General features: G+C 38.2%; 3 protein-coding genes across 8 annotated transcripts; 2 read left to right on the forward strand and 1 right to left on the reverse strand.

Annotated features, from left to right (window-relative positions):
- The first annotated feature begins 210 nt into the window (after positions 1–210).
- Positions 211–12,791, forward strand: LOC125468867 (U-box domain-containing protein 44-like). Of its 4 annotated transcripts, XM_048565449.1 has the most exons (7): positions 293–311; positions 651–716; positions 1,012–1,142; positions 1,761–3,135; positions 3,330–3,633; positions 4,302–4,792; positions 12,148–12,791. In XM_048565449.1, exons 4-7 carry the CDS (start codon positions 1,897–1,899, stop codon positions 12,175–12,177), a joined length of 2,064 nt encoding a protein of 687 aa, XP_048421406.1. In that variant the 5' UTR covers positions 293–311; positions 651–716; positions 1,012–1,142; positions 1,761–1,896; the 3' UTR covers positions 12,178–12,791. The 4 variants fall into 4 exon arrangements, with proteins under 4 accessions (XP_048421405.1, XP_048421408.1, XP_048421407.1 ...); XM_048565448.1 differs by having other exon boundaries at positions 211–716; positions 1,012–1,126; XM_048565451.1 differs by lacking the exon at positions 12,148–12,791 and adding an exon at positions 5,511–5,739 and having other exon boundaries at positions 211–716.
- Positions 7,590–14,397, forward strand: LOC103927201 (U-box domain-containing protein 44). Its single transcript, XM_009336098.3, is given in 7 exon segments — positions 7,590–8,071; positions 8,367–8,481; positions 9,116–10,490; positions 10,685–10,988; positions 11,658–11,999; positions 12,002–12,147; positions 12,824–14,397. Coding segments are annotated over 5 exon segments (3,030 nt in total). The 5' UTR covers positions 7,590–8,071; positions 8,367–8,481; positions 9,116–9,251; the 3' UTR covers positions 13,823–14,397.
- A 58-nt stretch (positions 14,398–14,455) lies between these two features.
- On the reverse strand, positions 14,456–19,227 carry LOC103927202 (calcium-transporting ATPase, endoplasmic reticulum-type). Of its 3 annotated transcripts, none has more exons than XM_009336100.3 (8): positions 18,936–19,227; positions 16,777–18,325; positions 16,566–16,687; positions 16,202–16,480; positions 15,733–16,116; positions 15,540–15,649; positions 15,225–15,453; positions 14,456–15,129 (listed from the first exon to the last, which is right to left on the reverse strand). In XM_009336100.3, exons 2-8 carry the CDS (start codon positions 18,242–18,244, stop codon positions 14,569–14,571), a joined length of 3,153 nt encoding a protein of 1,050 aa, XP_009334375.2. In that variant the 5' UTR covers positions 18,245–18,325; positions 18,936–19,227; the 3' UTR covers positions 14,456–14,568. The 3 variants fall into 3 exon arrangements, with proteins under 3 accessions (XP_009334375.2, XP_009334377.2, XP_009334376.2); XM_009336102.3 differs by lacking the exon at positions 18,936–19,227 and adding an exon at positions 18,823–18,845; XM_009336101.3 differs by lacking the exon at positions 18,936–19,227 and adding an exon at positions 18,456–18,616.
- Positions 19,228–19,331: the final 104 nt, after the last annotated feature.

A 19,331-nucleotide genomic window follows, 5' to 3' on the forward strand; every position in this document is an offset into this window, starting at 1 on the left:
CGATACACCTCATTTTACTTCTCACACACCTCTTCATAATTTATGTCCGTTAATCTTCTTTAATTCATCCGATTCAATGATCAAAAATGAAAAAGATATATAAAAAGTAAAATGAGATGTGTGAATATCACATCACAGCAATAAAGTCACACCCATGTTAACCCTTGTTTAACTTTAAATTCGATAATATATAATATTTGTTGTTTCTTTGCATCCAGAGTTTTGATGCATTTGAGTCAACGGAGCTGCAGCTGCCTTGCTGAGTTGAAAGCTCCACAAGGATTAAAGCAAAGACCCGGAAAGGAAAGAAGGTTCTCTTCCTCCCATTTTCTGTTTCACTCCTGTAAAAATTTACCTTTTGCAGAAATTAAGTCTTCAAAGAAGAGGTCTTTTTGTTGTCAGGCCCTTCAAAGAAAGGGTCAAGACTTGGGACTTGGGAGAGGAGTCTTCATCCTCCCTACAAACTCAAAGACAAAATTTTTCAGGTTACAACTTTCCAAATTGATTACCCAGGAGACAAAAAGAAGAGAAAAAGTAGAAAGGAAATTCCTTTTAGTCCTACTTTTGAAATTTATTTTTTCTATTTCTGAAAGGGTTCTGTGGTAGACTGATTGCTAATTTTCCCGGGAAAATTGGGTGGATTTTCGTAGAAAATTGTGGTGAGAAGAGTGATGGTGCTGTGAGTTTTGGTGGGCTGGGCATGAACTCTTTGTCAGGTATGTCTCCTGAACTTTCTCTTATTCATTTAGCGAAGACTTTTGTGTTGGCCATGAACTGGGTTTTTGGATTCTGGGTTATTTACCTGTTTGATGTTTAATGGGGTCCTAATGAATTGCAATTTGAGCCCAAAATTGTGGAAAGGAGCTGGAAAATGAAGCATTATTGATGATTTCAGATCTTTGGAAAATGAAGCAATATTGATGATTTCAGATCCTTGTTTTAGGACTAGAATCTTCTTTGTTTCAACTTTCAAGTGCATGATTTTGGTTGCTTTGGGTTTTCATGAAGCAGGTTTTTTTATTACAAACGATATTATTGCTCTAAAATACACTAAGGGAAGGCGAAGGGGGAGGGTTTGAAGCCGGAGTGCAGCGGGTTGAAGAGGAAGGCCCTATTATTGCTAGTGGTATTCTCCTTCACTTGTAAGTAAGAGGTTGTAGGTTTGATTCTCGTCAAAGATGATTTGAATCACATTATTGCTAGCCCATTGTGAGACTTAATCCACTCCCCACCCCATACTGTAGATAATATTGTTTGTTAAAAAAAAAGCTCTCTGACCGGAAAATGGAAGTATATTTTTTTCTCTGCGTAGAGGAGAAAGCTGGAAAGAATAATTAGTTTTAGTGAACTTACAAAAGTTTCATTTTTTTGTTAATGAAAGAAGGGAACTTTTGACACAGTTATGGGATTACAAATTTATGGATGAGCTTTCAGTCATTTAATTTGTGATAAACAAACCAAAACCACCTTCCTTTCCATTGCGGAGGAAAATGAAGGGTTTACTTACTGCATGTTGTTTTGATATCTGGAAAATGGGTAATGGAAGACTAGTGAGTAGATTCATGACATTCGAATTAAAGAATAAAAGACTTAATTCTCAGCAACCAAATGGAGAATTTATAACCAGTTTATAATTGTGTGATTTTCATTTCTGCCCGGTGCTCTGAATAAGAAGTTGGTCCATGTATATAGGGTAAATACATTCCAAATATAATCAATTTACTAGCATGACCAAAACAGAAAATACTGTGATATTTCAGATTGAAGCTGAAAGCAGGCATATAGAGATCAGAAGCTTGAGGTTGTTGTCCTGCAACAGGGCAACTGCTGTTTTTATCAGTTGAGTAGTCAAATGGTAAATGAGGATCTCACTTCCTAGTGTTGGTGAGAATCAAAATGTTCGCAGTAGACTTGGTTTCCAGTGTTGCGTCTGCTCCGGCTTCAGAAATAATTTCTCAAACAGTAGAGGCCATTTTTGAAATTGCAGCTGCTGCTGGGGATGTCCTTGTTAAGAAGGATACATTTAAAGAGGTTTCAACTTATGTGGAAAGGATAGTCCCCATCTTAAGGGAGTTGAACAAGAAATCTATTCTTCATTCTGAGAGCTTAAACAATGTTATGGTGATTCTTAACCGAGAAATCAGAGCCGCAAAGCAACTGACCCTTGAGTGCAGGAAGAGAAACAAAGTGTATCTCTTAATCCATTGCCGAACAATAGTTAAGCGCCTAGAAGATACTATGAAAGAGATCAGTCGGGCTTTAGGTCTTCTTCCCCTGACTTCTCTAGATCTTTCATCTGGCATAGTTGAAGAAATTGAAAAGCTTTGTGATAATATGCAGCGAGCTGAGTTCAGGGCAGCAATAGCAGAAGAAGAGATTTTGAACAAGATCGAGTCTGGAATCCAGGAGAGAAACGTTGATCGTTCTTATGCAAATAATTTGCTGGTTCTTATAGCAGAGGCAATCGGAATCTCAACTGAGAGGTCAGTGTTAAAGAAGGAATTAGAAGACTTCAGGAGTGAGATAGAAAATGCTCGGCTGAGGAAAGACCAGGCTGAAGCTATACAAATGGAGCAAATAATTGCTTTATTAGAAAGAGCTGATGCAACTTCATCTTCTAAGGAGAAAGAAATGAAATATATGATGAAGCGGAAATCTTTGGGGTTTCAACTATTGGAACCGCTTCAGTCATTTTATTGTCCAATCACCAGGGACGTTATGGTGGACCCTGTGGAAACTTCTTCTGGACAGACATTTGAGAGAAGTGCTATAGAAAAGTGGTTTGCTGATGGGAACAAATTGTGCCCCCTGACCATGACTTCTTTGGACACATCAATTTTGCGGCCCAATAAAACTCTTCGGCAATCCATAGAAGAATGGAAGGACAGAAATTCGATTATTACGATTGGTTCCTTGAAATCAAAACTCCAATCTGAAGAAGAAGAAGAAGAAGTGCTTCATTGCCTGGGTGATTTACTAGATCTCTGTAAACAAAGAGAATTGCATAAGGAATGGGTCATACTAGAGAACTACATACCGATTCTCATTCAACTTCTTGGTGTTAAAAATCCCGAGATAAGGAACAATGCTCTTGTCATCCTTTGCATTTTGGTGAAGGATAGGGATGATGCGAAGGTAATACTTTGTTTACTGTTGTGATATCCTTTGCATTTTGGCGAAGGATAGTGATGATTCTCATTCAACTTCTCTGCTGTGATATTCTTTTGATGAACAATAATGCACTTCATTTTCTTATACATTTGATTTTCTTGTGTTATATTTTCTTAAATCCTTCCTGTATGGCTAAAACCTTATAATTAATATTGCAGGAAAGAATCGCCAAAGTTGATAACGGTATTGAATCTATTGTTCGTTCACTTGGGCGCCGTGTTGAGGAAAGGAAGTTAGCAGTTGCATTACTTTTGGAGTTATCAAAAAATAATTTGATAAGAGAATGTATTGGGAAGGTTCAAGGTTGCATACTCTTATTAGTTACCATGTCCAACAGTGACGATAATTGGGCTGCCAGAGATGCACGAGAGCTACTGGAGAATCTGTCATTCTCTAATGAGAATGTTGTACAGATGGCGAAGGCAAACTATTTTAAACATTTGCTGCAGCGTCTCACTACAGGTTCTCTTATATTCTTTCGTCTTGATTTCTCATAAATGCCTCATACAGGATCTTTTCTTTTGTTTTCTGGTTTTATGCTCATACAGATTGTAAAACAGTAAAATACCAAAATAGATAATTTTTAAGCTAAAGTTGCAACCTTTTGTAAAATAAACCTACAAGTGTGGGGTTCAATTTTCAATTTTTATTTTTTGCAACCTTTAGTAATATATGTAACGGTTCCTTCTGATTTTTTATATTGTTTGTAGTCAAAAGTTTATCAATCTTAAATTTAAGGAAAACCTACAAAAAGTTCAAAACAACTTTAGTTTTAATGAAAAAGGACAAATAAAGGTGTAATGAATTGTACCAGGAAAAGGTAAAAATGTGGTTTTTCGTTAAAAGTGAACAGTATCGGGAGTGTTTCGTTAAAACTCCCTAAATTTTATCGGTACAATTTATTCTTCAGCGATTTAAATTTTCAGCGTATCGAATTGAATTCCATTAGTTTATATTTGTGCATACTTGGATATGATTATGATAAGATATAGTTTATGAAAGCTTAAACTATTGTATAGGTATGCAATGATTTTCAATTTATGTGTTTGCTACATTTATGTGTCTTAAGGGTTCATCATATGAGTAAATAACGTTATTTTTGCTATAAAGTTTGTCGTTTCTTCATTCAGGACCGGAAGATGTAAAAATGATTATGGCATCAAATTTGGCGGAGATGGAATTGACCGACCACAATAAAGAATCTTTGGTTCAAGGAGGAGTAATGGGTCCGCTTCTTTTCATGGTCGCACATGGTGACATTCCAATTAAAATGGCGGCTGTTAGAGCTCTTAGAAACCTCTCAAGCTTGCCTAAAAATGGTATACAGATGATTCGAGAAGGTGCTGAACGCCCATTACTTGACCTTCTTTTCAATCTTAGTTCGTCATTGTCAAGTGTGCGTGAATACATAGCAGCCACAATTATGCAACTCTCCATTTCAATGGCGTCTCAAGAATCCAACCAGACACCCATTTCATTTTTGGAATCAGATGAAGATATTATCAAGCTTTTCTCTTTGATTAGCGTGATGGGGCCCAATGTACAGCAAAGCATCATTCGGACCTTCCACGCCTTATGTCAATCCCCCTCCGCTACAAGTATCAAGACCAAGTTGATACAGGTGTGCATCTTCTTGTGTTTGGTTCAACTTTAGTGCATAACATTGTTGAACAACGGAGTAAATTCGGGCTTTATTTTATCTATAAGGCATATTTGCGGTTCTCATTTTTAGAGAATTTGGATTTTGAAAAGAGTTTCTCTTTAGAGAGCAAAGTACGATAAAAGTTGTAAGCTGTGTTCGGGAAAGGGGAAGTTATTGCTGTGTTTAGTGAAGGAACTGCCTAAGCATACTTTTTTGGATCAGTGTACCGCTTTGTGGGTACAAGATCGAAAATACATTGCATAGATATCGGGGCATTGAGAAGGAAGGATGCTTTCAGATAAGAATAAATATTATCTTTCACCTTTTTCATAGCCAATACCAACATAAGTGCTTTTAGGATTACCAATTTACAGAATTGTCATTAAAGACATTATTAGCTCTTTATCAATTAAAACGTTGTTAGCCCCAATCTGGAGAGAAAATAGAAAGAAAAACACCCTTAGCTGCGACCCCAACCGTTGATCGGGGGCAATAATCTCTCTAGATTTCTTCCCTTTTTCCCTTATGTGTTTTTTTATTTTTTATGTTGTTGTTGGCACTCTTTCATTGTAGCGAGAATAATTTTCATAGTTGTAGTCGCTTTCTAGCTTTATCAATGAGAACTTTTATGGCATCTATTGTTTAGAGCTAATGTTTAATTTTTGTTTTTCTTTTGGTTTGTGCCACGACAAAGCAGAGGAGGAAGCTCATCGTTCGTTGAAGGTGACTCATAGTAGTGTATTTTTTTTTTTGCTGACAGTGGCAAAAATATCAGTATGGTGTGGTCTTTTCCTCATGAAGCCGTTATGGTGGTTCTACGACTTGCAAGGTTGTTATTTTTTTGTTGGTTTGATGTGAGTCTGAGTGGTTGTTGAGAAATTGTATTATACTCATTATGAAATTGTAAATGTGATGTTTTTTTGGCATGTGTGACATTACCTCCGGCATGTATGTTCTATGTAGGTTTGTGATGATTGCTCAATAAATTCTTATTAGTTTAAACAAAACTTAAACATTGTTAAGTAACCCCACAAATATGAAAAATTTTATTTGGCGATTTCTCCCAGGAACTTGTAAGGAGCTGTCAATTTTCCCCTTGAACTTTAATTTTAACCAATTACCTCTTAAACTTTTATAACTGGCCAATTTTCCTTGGTGTTAGATTAGAAAATTTTCATCCAAATTTTCATTCATCTTGGTCATGTGCACGCCACATGTAAAATTGTGTGAGAGAAAATAGGAAATTTTATCCCTAATAAAGACAACATATTGTTTTTCTTCTTCTTCTTCTCTTCCTCTATCTCACTCTCTAAACTTTTTGTTTAGATTTTATTCCTAATGTGGACAACTGTGAATCTTCTTCATGATCTTGCTGACCTTGTGACTTAATTTACATGACCGTCTCAATTCACCAATTTCAGGTCATGATCCAAATTCAATCAACCAATTATAAACATTCAAGCACGTAACTGGCTAAAATCAAAGTTCAATGAGAAATTGACTAATTATAAAAGATTAGGGGATAATTGGTTAAAATTAAAATTTAAGAGGAAAATTATCTACTGATAAAAGTTCAAGAGTAATCAACTAAAATTAAAGTTCTAGCAGCTTCATACAAATTTAAAAGAAAATTACAAAAATTAGCAAATATCTCAATGTGTATAATATGCAATCATGGAGATCAAATTTCTGTTTTTTGTGTGGAAGAAGAAAAACGTGGTTGACCAGTGAGGCAGCAGTGGACCCCCGCTACCAATACGTGTTTAAGAACTTAATACTTTTCAAAGACGGATGGTTGATGGCTCTCATGGCAACTTGGCAATACATATAGAGTAATTACATTTTAAAATTTGATCCTAAGGCTTCGATGAGCTTCTATTTTTCTACCTTTGTTTTTTTATTGTTTAGTAACGAACTAACATTTTAAAATTTTGGGCAATTAGTTACAGTAATATATTTCAACATTATTTGAAAAAAAATAATAAGTGCTTATTATGGTGTCATTATACAATTATGTTGTTATCATATCATTGTTGTATCAGTGATACATTATCAACATGTCATCGTTACAAAAAATCAAATGCCAAAATATGTAAATCGTAGCTAACTTCCCTTAATTTTTTCACGTTACACTTTGATATTTTAATTGTATAAATTTATATTTTCTGTCTGCTTGAGGTTTGAAAGTGTAATGCTCAATTAATTTGATGCCTTTTTGTTTGTTGCTAATATAGTGTAAATGCGACTCACATTAACCATACAAGAGCACAACACTCACAATTTTATCAAGGGATGTGCTATCCACACACTTAATTTTATTTCTCACACATTTTTTTCATTTTCAACCGTTGGATAGAATGAATTGAAGAAAATCAAAACCTAGAAGTAAAAATGAGTATGTGGATAACATTATCCTTTTATCAATTCATTTGAAAAAAAAAAAGGGGCTAAAATTAAAAATAAAAAAAATCTAATAATGGTAAAAATTAAATTAAAATACTCGCAACACTAAGTGTTACGTAATAATAAAGAGGCGTACTATCGATACACCTCATTTTACTTCTCACACACCTCTTCATAATTTATGTCCGTTAATCTTCTTTAATTCATCCGATTCAACAATCAAAAATGAAAAAGATATGTAAAAAGTAAAATGAGATGTGTGAATATTACATCACAGCAATAAAGTCACACCCATGTTAACCCTTGTTTAACTTTAAATTCGATAATATATAATATTTGTTGTTTCTTTGCATCCAGAGTTTTGATGCATTGGAGTCAACGGAGCTGCAGCTGCCTTGCTGAGTTGAAAGCTCCACAAGGATTAAAGCAAAGACCCGGAAAGGAAAGAAGGTTCTCTTCCTCCCATTTTCTGTTTCACTCCTGTAAAAATTTACCTTTTGCAGAAATTAAGTCTTCAAAGAAGAGGTCTTTTTGTTGTCAGGCCCTTCAAAGAAAGGGTCAAGACTTGGGACTTGGGAGAGGAGTCTTCATCCTCCCTACAAACTCAAAGACAAAATTTTTCAGGTTACAACTTTCCAAATTGATTACCCAGGAGAAAAAAAGAAGAGAAAAAGTAGAAAGGAAATTCCATTTAGTCCTACTTTTGAAATTTATTTTTTCTATTTCTGAAAGGGTTCTGTGGTGGACTGATTGCTAATTTTCCCGGGAAAATTGGGTGCATTTTCCTAGAAAATTGTGGTGAGAAGAGTGATGGTGCTGTGAGTTTTGGTGGGCTGGGCATGAACTCTTTGTCAGGTATGTCTCCTGAACTTTCTCTTATTCATTTAGCGAAGACTTTTGTGTTGGCCATGAACTGGGTTTTTGGATTCTGGGTTATTTACCTGTTTGATGTTTAATGGGGTCCTAATGAATTGCAATTTGAGCCCAAAATTGTGGAAAGGAGCTGGAAAATGAAGCATTATTGATGATTTCAGATCTTTGGAAAATGAAGCAATATTGATGATTTCAGATCCTTGTTTTAGGACTAGAATCTTCTTTGTTTCAACTTTCAAGTGCATGATTTTGGTTGCTTTGGGTTTTCATGAAGCAGGTTTTTTTATTACAAACGATATTATTGCTCTAAAATACACTAAGGGAAGGCGAAGGGGGAGGGTTTGAAGCCGGAGTGCAGCGGGTTGAAGAGGAAGGCCCTATTATTGCTAGTGGTATTCTCCTTCACTTATAAGTAAGAGGTTGTAGGTTTGATTCTCGTCAAAGGTGATTTGAATCACATTATTGCTAGCCCATTGTGAGACTTAATCCACTCCCCACCCCATACTGTAGATAATATTGTTTGTTAAAAAAAAAGCTCTCTGACCGGAAAATGGAAGTATATTTTTTTCTCTGCGTAGAGGAGAAAGCAGGAAAGAATAATTAGTTTTAGTGAACTTACAAAAGTTTCATTTTTTTGTTAATGAAAGAAGGGAACTTTTGACACAGTTATGGGATTACAAATTTATGGATGAGCTTTCAGTCATTTAATTTGTGATAAACAAACCAAAACCACCTTCCTTTCCATTGCAGAGGAAAATGAAGGGTTTACTTACTGCATGTTGTTTTGATATCTGGAAAATGGGTAATGGAAGACTAGTGAGTAGATTCATGACATTCGAATTAAAGAATAAAAGACTTAATTCTCAGCAACCAAATGGAGAATTTATAACCAGTTTATAATTGTGTGATTTTCATTTCTGCCCGGTGCTCTGAATAAGAAGTTGGTCCATGTATATAGGGTAAATACATTCCAAATATAATCAATTTACTAGCATGACCAAAACAGAAAATACTGTGATATTTCAGATTGAAGCTGAAAGCAGGCATATAGAGATCAGAAGCTTGAGGTTGTTGTCCTGCAACAGGGCAACTGCTGTTTTTATCAGTTGAGTAGTCAAATGGTAAATGAGGATCTCACTTCCTAGTGTTGGTGAGAATCAAAATGTTCGCAGTAGACTTGGTTTCCAGTGTTGCGTCTGCTCCGGCTTCAGAAATAATTTCTCAAACAGTAGAGGCCATTTTTGAAATTGCAGCTGCTGCTGGGGATGTCCTTGTTAAGAAGGATACATTTAAAGAGGTTTCAACTTATGTGGAAAGGATAGTCCCCATCTTAAGGGAGTTGAACAAGAAATCTATTCTTCATTCTGAGAGCTTAAACAATGTTATGGTGATTCTTAACCGAGAAATCAGAGCCGCAAAGCAACTGACCCTTGAGTGCAGGAAGAGAAACAAAGTGTATCTCTTAATCCATTGCCGAACAATAGTTAAGCGCCTAGAAGATACTATGAAAGAGATCAGTCGGGCTTTAGGTCTTCTTCCCCTGACTTCTCTAGATCTTTCATCTGGCATAGTTGAAGAAATTGAAAAGCTTTGTGATAATATGCAGCGAGCTGAGTTCAGGGCAGCAATAGCAGAAGAAGAGATTTTGAACAAGATCGAGTCTGGAATACAGGAGAGAAACGTTGATCGTTCTTATGCAAATAATTTGCTGGTTCTTATAGCACAGGCAATCGGAATCTCAACTGAGAGGTCAGTGTTAAAGAAGGAATTAGAAGACTTCAGGAGTGAGATAGAAAATGCTCGGCTGAGGAAAGACCAGGCTGAAGCTATACAAATGGAGCAAATAATTGCTTTATTAGAAAGAGCTGATGCAACTTCATCTTCTAAGGAGAAAGAAATGAAATATATGATGAAGCGGAAATCGTTGGGGTTTCAACTATTGGAACCGCTTCAGTCATTTTATTGTCCAATCACCAGGGACGTTATGGTGGACCCTGTGGAAACTTCTTCTGGACAGACATTTGAGAGAAGTGCTATAGAAAAGTGGTTTGCTGATGGGAACAAATTGTGCCCCCTGACCATGACTTCTTTGGACACATCAATTTTGCGGCCCAATAAAACTCTTCGGCAATCCATAGAAGAATGGAAGGACAGAAATTCGATTATTACGATTGGTTCCTTGAAATCAAAACTCCAATCTGAAGAAGAAGAAGAAGAAGTGCTTCATTGCCTGGGTGATTTACTAGATCTCTGTAAACAAAGAGAATTGCATAAGGAATGGGTCATACTAGAGAACTACATACCGATTCTCATTCAACTTCTTGGTGTTAAAAATCCCGAGATAAGGAACAATGCTCTTGTCATCCTTTGCATTTTGGTGAAGGATAGGGATGATGCGAAGGTAATACTTTGTTTACTGTTGTGATATCCTTTGCATTTTGGTGAAGGATAGTGATGATTCTCATTCAACTTCTCTGCTGTGATATTCTTTTGATGAACAATAATGCACTTCATTTTCTTATACATTTGATTTTCTTGTGTTATATTTTCTTAAATCCTTCCTGTATGGCTAAAACCTTATAATTAATATTGCAGGAAAGAATCGCCAAAGTTGATAACGGTATTGAATCTATTGTTCGTTCACTTGGGCGCCGTGTTGAGGAAAGGAAGTTAGCAGTTGCACTACTTTTGGAGTTATCAAAAAATAATTTGATAAGAGAATGTATTGGGAAGGTTCAAGGTTGTATACTCTTATTAGTTACCATGTCCAACAGTGACGATAATTGGGCTGCCAGAGATGCACGAGAGCTACTGGAGAATCTGTCATTCTCTAATGAGAATGTTGTACAGATGGCGAAGGCAAACTATTTTAAACATTTGCTGCAGCGTCTCACTACAGGTTCTCTTATATTCTTTCGTCTTGATTTCTCATAAATGCCTCATACAGGATCTTTTCTTTTGTTTTCTGGTTTTATGCTCATACAGATTGTAAAACAGTAAAATACCAAAATAGATAATTTTTAAGCTAAAGTTGCAACCTTTTGTAAAATAAACCTACAAGTGTGGGGTTCAATTTTCAATTTTTATTTTTTGCAACCTTTAGTAATATATGTAACGGTTCCTTCTGATTTTTTATATTGTTTGTAGTCAAAAGTTTATCAATCTTAAATTTTAAGGAAAACCAACGAAAAGTTCAAAACAACTTTAGTTTTAATGAAAAAGGACAAATAAAGGTGTAATGAATTGTACCAGGAAAAGGTAAAAATGTGGTTTTTCGTTAAAAGTGAACAGTATCGGGAGTGTTTCGTTAAAACTCCCTAAATTTTATCGGTACAATTTATTCTTCAGCGATTTAAATTTTCAGCGTATCGAATTGAATTCCATTAGTTTATATTTGTGCATACTTGGATATGATTATGATAAGATATAGTTTATGAAAGCTTAAACTATTGTATAGGTATGCAATGATTTTCAATTTATGTGTTTGCTACATTTATGTGTCTTAAGGGTTCATCATATGAGTAAATAACGTTATTTTTGCTATAAAGTTTGTCGTTTCTTCATTCAGGACCGGAAGATGTAAAAATGATTATGGCATCAAATTTGGCGGAGATGGAATTGACCGACCACAATAAAGAATCTTTGGTTCAAGGAGGAGTAATGGGTCCGCTTCTTTACATGGTCGCACATGGTGACATTCCAATTAAAATGGTGGCTGTTAGAGCTCTTAGAAACCTCTCAAGCTTGCCTAAAAATGGTATACAGATGATTCGAGAAGGTGCTGAACGCCCATTACTTGACCTTCTTTTCAATCTTAGTTCGTCATTGTCAAGTTTGCGTGAATACATAGCAGCCACAATTATGCAACTCTCCATTTCAATGGCGTCTCAAGAATCCAACCAGACACCCATTTCATTTTGGAATCAGATGAAGATATTATCAAGCTTTTCTCTTTGATTAGCGTGATGGGGCCCAATGTACAGCAAAGCATCATTCGGACCTTCCACGCCTTATGTCAATCCCCCTCCGCTACAAGTATCAAGACCAAGTTGATACAGGTGTGCATCTTATTTTACAAGAGGTTTTAATTTCAATAAAAATTGGTTTCCTGCATACACAAATCTACCAGTAGAATATTAACGGGATTTAGAAGTTCAAATAGAAATGTGGCTAGTCTCATAAGAACTTGGGAGGTAGGCGAAGGTTCAAACGGATATCAACTGAAATTATGAAGTCTAAGCTTCAACTGACAGGCCCTTTTCTTTTCTTCTAAGAAACTGCAATGGGATTTATCATGTTTTGCAATTAGTAGTCATCATCATTTGACTTTCCTCCATCACCCTCCTGAAAACATTAACGACTGGGGTAGCGTATGCGCAATTTGGACTAATGATGCACATCCAAATTCCCATACAATAATATAGATATAAAGAAACAGAAGTTAATTGAAGCTTTGTTAAGAGAAGGTTTTGTTTTTATAATTTATCGATATATTTTTAGTCATCGCCTCCTTTATGGCTATACCATGTTTTTCTGGTTATTGAAATGTGAAGTTAGGAAATGTTTAGTCAGATGTGTCCTTCCTTGAATTTCAGAGTTTTAATTCCAAGTTTCGTTTCCACAATTTATCTCATAACCAGACATAATAATCTTTAGCAGATGCTAACTTGATTTACACAGCTTCTGCTTCACAAGCGTTATATAAGCTTTTCACTGATGTGGTTACCTTTACAGTCCTCAGCTGTACAAGTATTGGTTCAGTTGTGCGAGCATGATGACCTAAACCTACGAGCAAGTGCTGTAAAGCTGTTCTCTTGCTTAGTAGAAGGCAACAGTGAAGTCACCACCATCCTGGAGCATGTGAATCAGAAGTGCATTGAGACTATAATCAAGATCATCAAAACTTCTGATGACGAAGAGGAGGTCGCTTATGCAATGGGCATTATCTCTAACCTTCCCGAAAACACCGAGATCACACAGTGGCTTATGGATGCTGGGGCACTACCTGTCATACTCAGTTTTCTCCAGAATAGCAAGGAGAATGGTCCCCATAGAAATCAGTTGACAGAGAATGCTGTTGGAGCCATTTGTCGGTTCACTGCTCCAACAAACTTGGAATGGCAAAAGAGTGCAGCTGAAACTGGCATTATACCGTTGTTCGTACATTTGCTGGAGTCTGGAACTTCATTGACAAAGGAACGTGCAGCCATATCTCTTTCTCGATTTTCAAAGAGTTCACCACGTTTGAGCCGGTCTTTACCTAACCGCAAAGGATTCTGCTGCTTCTCGGCCCCACCAGAAACTGGATGCCCTGTTCATGGAGGAATCTGTGGCATTGTTTCATCATTTTGCCTTGTGGAGGCTGGTGCAGTGGGGCCACTGGTTAGGATTCTTGGGGAACCTGATCCCGGAGCTTGTGAGGCTTCTTTAGATGCACTATTAACTTTAATCGAAGGTGAGAGACTGCAGATGGGTAGTAAGGTGCTTACAGATGCAAATGCCATCCCACCTATAATAAAATTTCTTGTTCACCCAAACCCTAGATTGCAAGAGAAAGCCTTATATGCTCTAGAAAGAATGTTCCGGTTGCTGGAGTTTAAACAGAAGTTTGGAGGCTCAGCTCAGATGCCTTTAGTCGACTTAACTCAGCGTGGAAGTGGTAGTGTGAAATCTATGGCAGCCAGAATACTTGCTCACCTGAACGTGCTTCATGATCAGTCTTCTTATTTCTGAAGGAGCTTCGTGGTTTCAGCTACGTGTCATTGATTTGAAGATCAAGCATTAACTCACCCTTATGCTTCAACTTCACAATGACTACTAAAAACACGGGGCTGGCCATGCATAGCTAGACATGGGGCCCTTCATATTAGAGTGCAGAGCATGGCTCTCTGGTCAGTATGCCATTATCTAACTTTCAGTGACGTGTGATCGGAGGGATGCAATTTAATTTGTCTTGACGTGGGGTTGCAGTCTCAAGATGCGAAATGACAATTAAAATTCAGCTGCTCTTGCATAGAAACTAAGCTGTTGGAGCAGTAGGAAGTTCGTTTCTGTCATACATAAGGTACTGCCGGAAGTTGGTTTCCGCTTGTGTATTTGAAGCTTGCTTTGTATGTTGGCGTAGGGAGAAGAGAGATCATTGCAAGGCACCACCGGTTGCCTGGTAAGGGAAGCTGAGGTCATTTTTTTGGACAAAAAATTGAATTCTTTTTTCTACTATAGGATGTGGATTCTTTCTTGTGTATACATAGGAAATGTTAAAAAAATTTGCAGTAAAATTTTCGAGTAAATTGTGCCCTTTGAATCCATTTAAGTTCTTGTTTCATTTCTGTTTTCGTTTTTTCGAATTTGATTTCTAATTTCTAATTTGATTAATGAATAAATGGTGATTAATGCCTTTAGTTTGACATAAAACAAACCTTAGGTACACAAATATAATCATCAGAGAATTCTAATCAACAGTGAATTGACTCGTTCTATCATGCTGTCTTCTCCTTCTTTGCTCTCCATCTCCTCCTCCCTACTAATTTAAGAACCTCGTCGATAAGTATCACTGGCGCGGAGATCAAAATTACGAGAAGCCACTCATTCAGGCTCAACGGAACAACACCGAAGACATCTGCCAGAAACGGGATGTAGAGGATGAGGCAGTGAAGCCCAAATGAGACCGACATGGCAACCAGAAGCCAAGGGTTCCTCCAAGGTGGCATTTTCACCAAGCTGATGTCTTCAGAGAGAGCATTGAGGGAATTGAACATCTCAATGGCCACCAGTACAGAGAGGGACAGAGTCATTGCCTTCACTTTCCCAACAGAGAAATAGTCACAGGGGTCGGAAAAAGTGATTGTCCGACCCCCACTAACCGTGAATGGAGCCGCTGTGAAGTTTGACCATGAGGGGCAGTCGCCCCAGTTGCGAAGTTGAGACACTTCAACGAGTGTGTGTCCGTCACTCACAAGAGTGATGCCCATGAAGGAAGCCTGAGTATACCACAAGACAAAGATGCCAACGGTTGCGATGCCTACGTAGGATCCAATTACCTGCATTTTTTGAACAGGTTAGTACTTAAGCATATGAGTGGCATGTTGAAGTTCGAATTTGAAGTAAGACAGATTACCATTCCGTTCATACTTACCAAGTAACGGAAGAGAACCCAAGAACTCATAAGAGGATCATTGCTTTTCCGAGGTGGTTTCTTCATAATATGAATGTCAGCTGGGTTAAAACCGAGAGCTGTTGCTGGCGGTCCATCGGTAACCAGATTTACCCACAGAAGCTGCACAGGTATCATACATTCTGGTATTCCCAACGCAGCGGTCAAGAATATGGATATAACTTCTCCGACGTTTGAAGATATCATGTACCTGCAAATTGACATATTGATAAAGTGCTTACTCAAGGGAAGAAAACGGTAAACGTGGGAGGAAGGATTTTGAACAAGGAGATGTACCTGATGAAAGCTTTCATATTAGTGTAAATGGCCCGGCCTTCTGCAACAGCGGAAACAATAGTACTGAAATTATCATCTGCCAAAACCATATCCGAAGCTTCTTTCGCCACCTGAGTTATAAAACATGAAAGCTTAGGCCTTTAAGTTAGCAAGAGGTATAAGCGGCAGTTGGTTAAGAGAGAGTCTCTGTTACCTCAGTCCCCGTAATTCCCATGGCGATTCCAATGTCAGCGAGTTTGAGTGCTGGTGCATCGTTCACTCCATCTCCGGTCATTGCAACAATCTCCCCCATCTCTTTCAGCATCCTTACTATTTCTTGCTTATGCCTAGGCTCGGCACGAGAGAAAACCTTCCCTCCTGGTTTCGATAAAACTTCCATTTGTTGTGATTTCGGAAGAACCATGAAATCTTTTCCTGTAAAGCTTCTCCCTTTCAGATCCTCGTCTTTAGAGAACAATCTGATTTCTTGACAGATTGCCTCAGCCGTGGACTTATTATCTCCAGTTATCACCATAACTTTAATTCCAGCTTCTCTACAATCTTCGATCGCTTTGCCAACTTCATCGCGAGGCGGGTCCTGTACAAACACAGTTACAAATGGAAATCTTAGAAAATTTCAACTTTAGAAATCAATCAGCGAAAGGTTTGTGCGGTATACGTACTCTTAACCCAACAATGCCTACAAAAATTAAGTCACTTTCGATGGAGGAGTAGCAGGCCGGATCAAACAACTTCTTGTGAGCAGGATGACTTGCGGAAGAATAATCTGAGAACTCTCCCAACTCCTCCTTGTATGCAAATCCCAAGCACCGCAATCCCTTCGAGCTCATCTCTTGGAGTCTCGAGAGCAATAGCTGTTTACAGGTTTCGTCGATTGGAACGAGGGATCCATCAGCAAGTTGCACATGGAATGTGCGCTCCAGTAAGCTCTCAACGGCACCCTGCCAATCGCACCAGATACATCAAGCATGAAAACATGCTGCAACAGCAAACTCAAATCAAGTTGCAGACAGCAATGACATGTACCTTGACAAGAAGTCGATTACGCCCAGTTGGCTCCCGGACAATAACACTCATAGACTTTCGGACACGATCAAATTCTAGCGTGGCAACCCTTTTCGATCTTTTTGTCCACCACTCGCAACACCCTGTAGAAAAATTGACAGTTAAAAACCTAATCCATTGACAGCAGCTAAGATCATAGGAAGAACATAAGAATATATGGCTTTCTGCTAACCTAATTTCGCTGCCGTGCTGTCAATTAAGTAGCTTGCAGCGAGCTGCATGTCACGAATTTTGTTCCTCGCTTTGGCGTCTGGAACTCCCATCTTTTCGACCAAAACCTTGAGAGCTGCCTCAGTAGGCAAACCTGTAGACCTGAAGAGCTGGCCATCAAAATAAATGCCAGCATCATTGCAAACAGCACATATTTCTGCCATGGCCTGCATGTTAACATCCATGTTAAAGCAACTCCAATCAACAATTCCGCCATCCTTGGGATCATAAGTTGTGCCTTCAACACGAATTGTTCGCGAAGCAGTGGTTTTTCCACCCAAAGTGAAGAACTCTGTCACAGACATCTGGTTTGTTGTCAAGGTCCCCGTTTTGTCCGAACAAATCACAGTTGTGCATCCTAAGGTTTCTACGCTCGGAAGCTTCCTCACAATCGCATTCTTTTGTGCCATTTTCCTTGTCCCAAGAGCTAAGCAAGTTGTGATAACAGCAGGAAGACCTTCTGGGATTGCAGCCACAGCAAGTGCAACAGCGATCTTGAAATAGTACGTGCATCTCTCGAACGAAAACCTAACATTCGTTGGCCATCCATCGACGAGATCCCAAGATAGGAAGTTTTTGTAGTTCATAACCCAAACAATGAGGCAAACAAACCCAATTGCAGTCGTGAACCGGCTTCCAAATTCATCCAGCTTCTTCTTCAAAGGGGTGTCATCTTCTTCCAAAGAAGCCTCATGTATTTGCTTCTGGATTTTCCCAATCTCAGTGTTCATGCCAGTGCTAATCACAACACAAAGACAGCTTCCATTGACGACTGTTGTGCCCGAAAAAACCATATTCTCTTTAGCCTGCAAGTCACAGTCATCCATGGATATCGGATCAGTGTTTTTCAACACCGGCATGGCCTCTCCAGTCAATGAACTCTGCTCAACTCTCAAAGTCGAAGTCTTTAAAACCACCACTCTCATATCAGCAGGGACTTTGTCTCCAACGCGCAACTCAACAATGTCACCCGGAACAAGTTCCCTTGCAGGTAAATCCGGCACCAAATACCCGTCTCTCAAAACCTTAGCGGACACGCTCTGCATCTGCTTAAGCGCTTCGAGCGCTTTTTCAGCATTACTCTCTTGCCAAACTCCAACAATGGCATTGAGGACTAGAATTAAAACTATCACAAACGGTTCCACATAGGCTTCGAACCCGGAGTCCCCTGACTCACCTCCACCCATGAAAGCCAAAACAAAAGATATGAAGGCCGCAACCAGAAGTATTTTCACTAATGTGTCGTCGAACTGCTCGAGTACAAGCCGCCATAACGGCTTCCCCTTCTCTTTGGCAAGCTCATTCCAGCCATGCCTTTCGCGCCGCTTCTCAACCTCATAAGTGCTCAGACCCTTATCTAGCTTCACATGTAACTCCTTCAAGCACTGCTCAATTGACCATGACCATGCCGGGAACGGCTTTTCTTCCATTGATGCTTCAATTTCGGAGCTCGAATTTCACCTCCAGACGAAAAATCTTGGTTAAAAGTCTCCTAAACCCATGTCAGACACCTGCAGAGCAATTCGAAAACATGTAAGAAATTTTTACCAGAAAAAGAAAAACGGTAAATTTCAACAGGCCATCAATTCAAAATTCAAACATATATGATGTCATGAATCAGATTTTGAAAAATGAAGTTACCAAGAAAATTGAACTTTGAGAAGGAATTGAGAACTTGTACACTCTTTTTCTCTGCTACAAGCCCAAATATGTCTTTCTATTTTACTAATTCTTCAAATGAAGGGTAGAAATGACTCAAAGTAGCAGTTTAGAGAGAGAGAAGTTTAGAGAGAGAGAGAGAGAGAGAGATAAAAACAAAAAGATAACCAAAAAACACAAGAAAAAAGCAGTTACAAACTTATAAACCACAGAACATCTGCCAATTATCTCCAAAACCCACAACACAAAACAACAAAAAGATGAATTATTTGAACTCTGGAGCGTACTCGAATTTAAAAAAACTGCAACAGACTTAAAAGCTATAGCTACCTTAGTTAAGAGCATTCACCCTTGCATCCGAGGTCCGAGTTCAATTTTACTTGTATAGAATGAAAAAAAAACCAACAAAAAGAAGTAAAATTTGAACTGAATGGAGCATAATTGAAGTAAAAAAGAACTGACCCTTTAAAGAAGAACATGTAGAAGACATGAAAACACCAAAAGCTGTCGGCTGCTTCTGGCTTCTGGCTTCTGGCTTCTGACTTGGGCACAAAGCAATGCAAGGCCCCAAGTGCACAACAGAAAACTAAATTAAACTTGTCAAACAAACCAAGGGAGATTCAATGGTCTTTTGAATTTTGGGATAAGTGGACTGGTCTGGTCTCTCTCTGCCTTTTTGGAAAGAATTTTGGAATCTTTTGCTTTCGCTCAAGTTGGTCTTTGGTCAGTTTAACTGTTAAGTTTTCTGAATTTTCGGAACAGGAGAGGTAGTGCTCCCGAATATGAACCGTTGTTTACGATTATACCCTTGTGGGTTGGGACTATTTACGCCTGGGACCCACTTAGTTTGACTTTTTT

Source organism: the organism of the source record quoted next, unplaced genomic scaffold, assembly GCF_019419815.1.
Source record: "Pyrus x bretschneideri cultivar Hongxiangsu unplaced genomic scaffold, Pyrus_bretschneideri_v1 Contig4, whole genome shotgun sequence".
Lineage (NCBI taxonomy): Eukaryota > Viridiplantae > Streptophyta > Magnoliopsida > Rosales > Rosaceae > Pyrus > Pyrus x bretschneideri.

Coding starts and splice junctions, on each gene's coding strand:
- LOC125468867 (XM_048565448.1), top strand. CDS start 1,897: ATGTTCGCAGTAGACTTGGTTTCCAGTGTTGCGTCTGCTCCGGCTTCA. Junction 3,136..3,329: donor AGGATAGGGATGATGCGAAG/GTAATACTTTGT, acceptor TTAATATTGCAG/GAAAGAATCGCCAAAGTTGA. Junction 4,793..12,147: donor TCAAGACCAAGTTGATACAG/GTGTGCATCTTC, acceptor AAGTTGATACAG/GTGTGCATCTTATTTTACAA.
- LOC103927202 (XM_009336100.3), bottom strand. CDS start 18,244: ATGGAAGAAAAGCCGTTCCCGGCATGGTCATGGTCAATTGAGCAGTGC. Junction 16,481..16,565: donor GTAATCGACTTCTTGTCAAG/GTACATGTCATT, acceptor TGCGATTGGCAG/GGTGCCGTTGAGAGCTTACT. Junction 15,454..15,539: donor AATATGAAAGCTTTCATCAG/GTACATCTCCTT, acceptor GTCAATTTGCAG/GTACATGATATCTTCAAACG.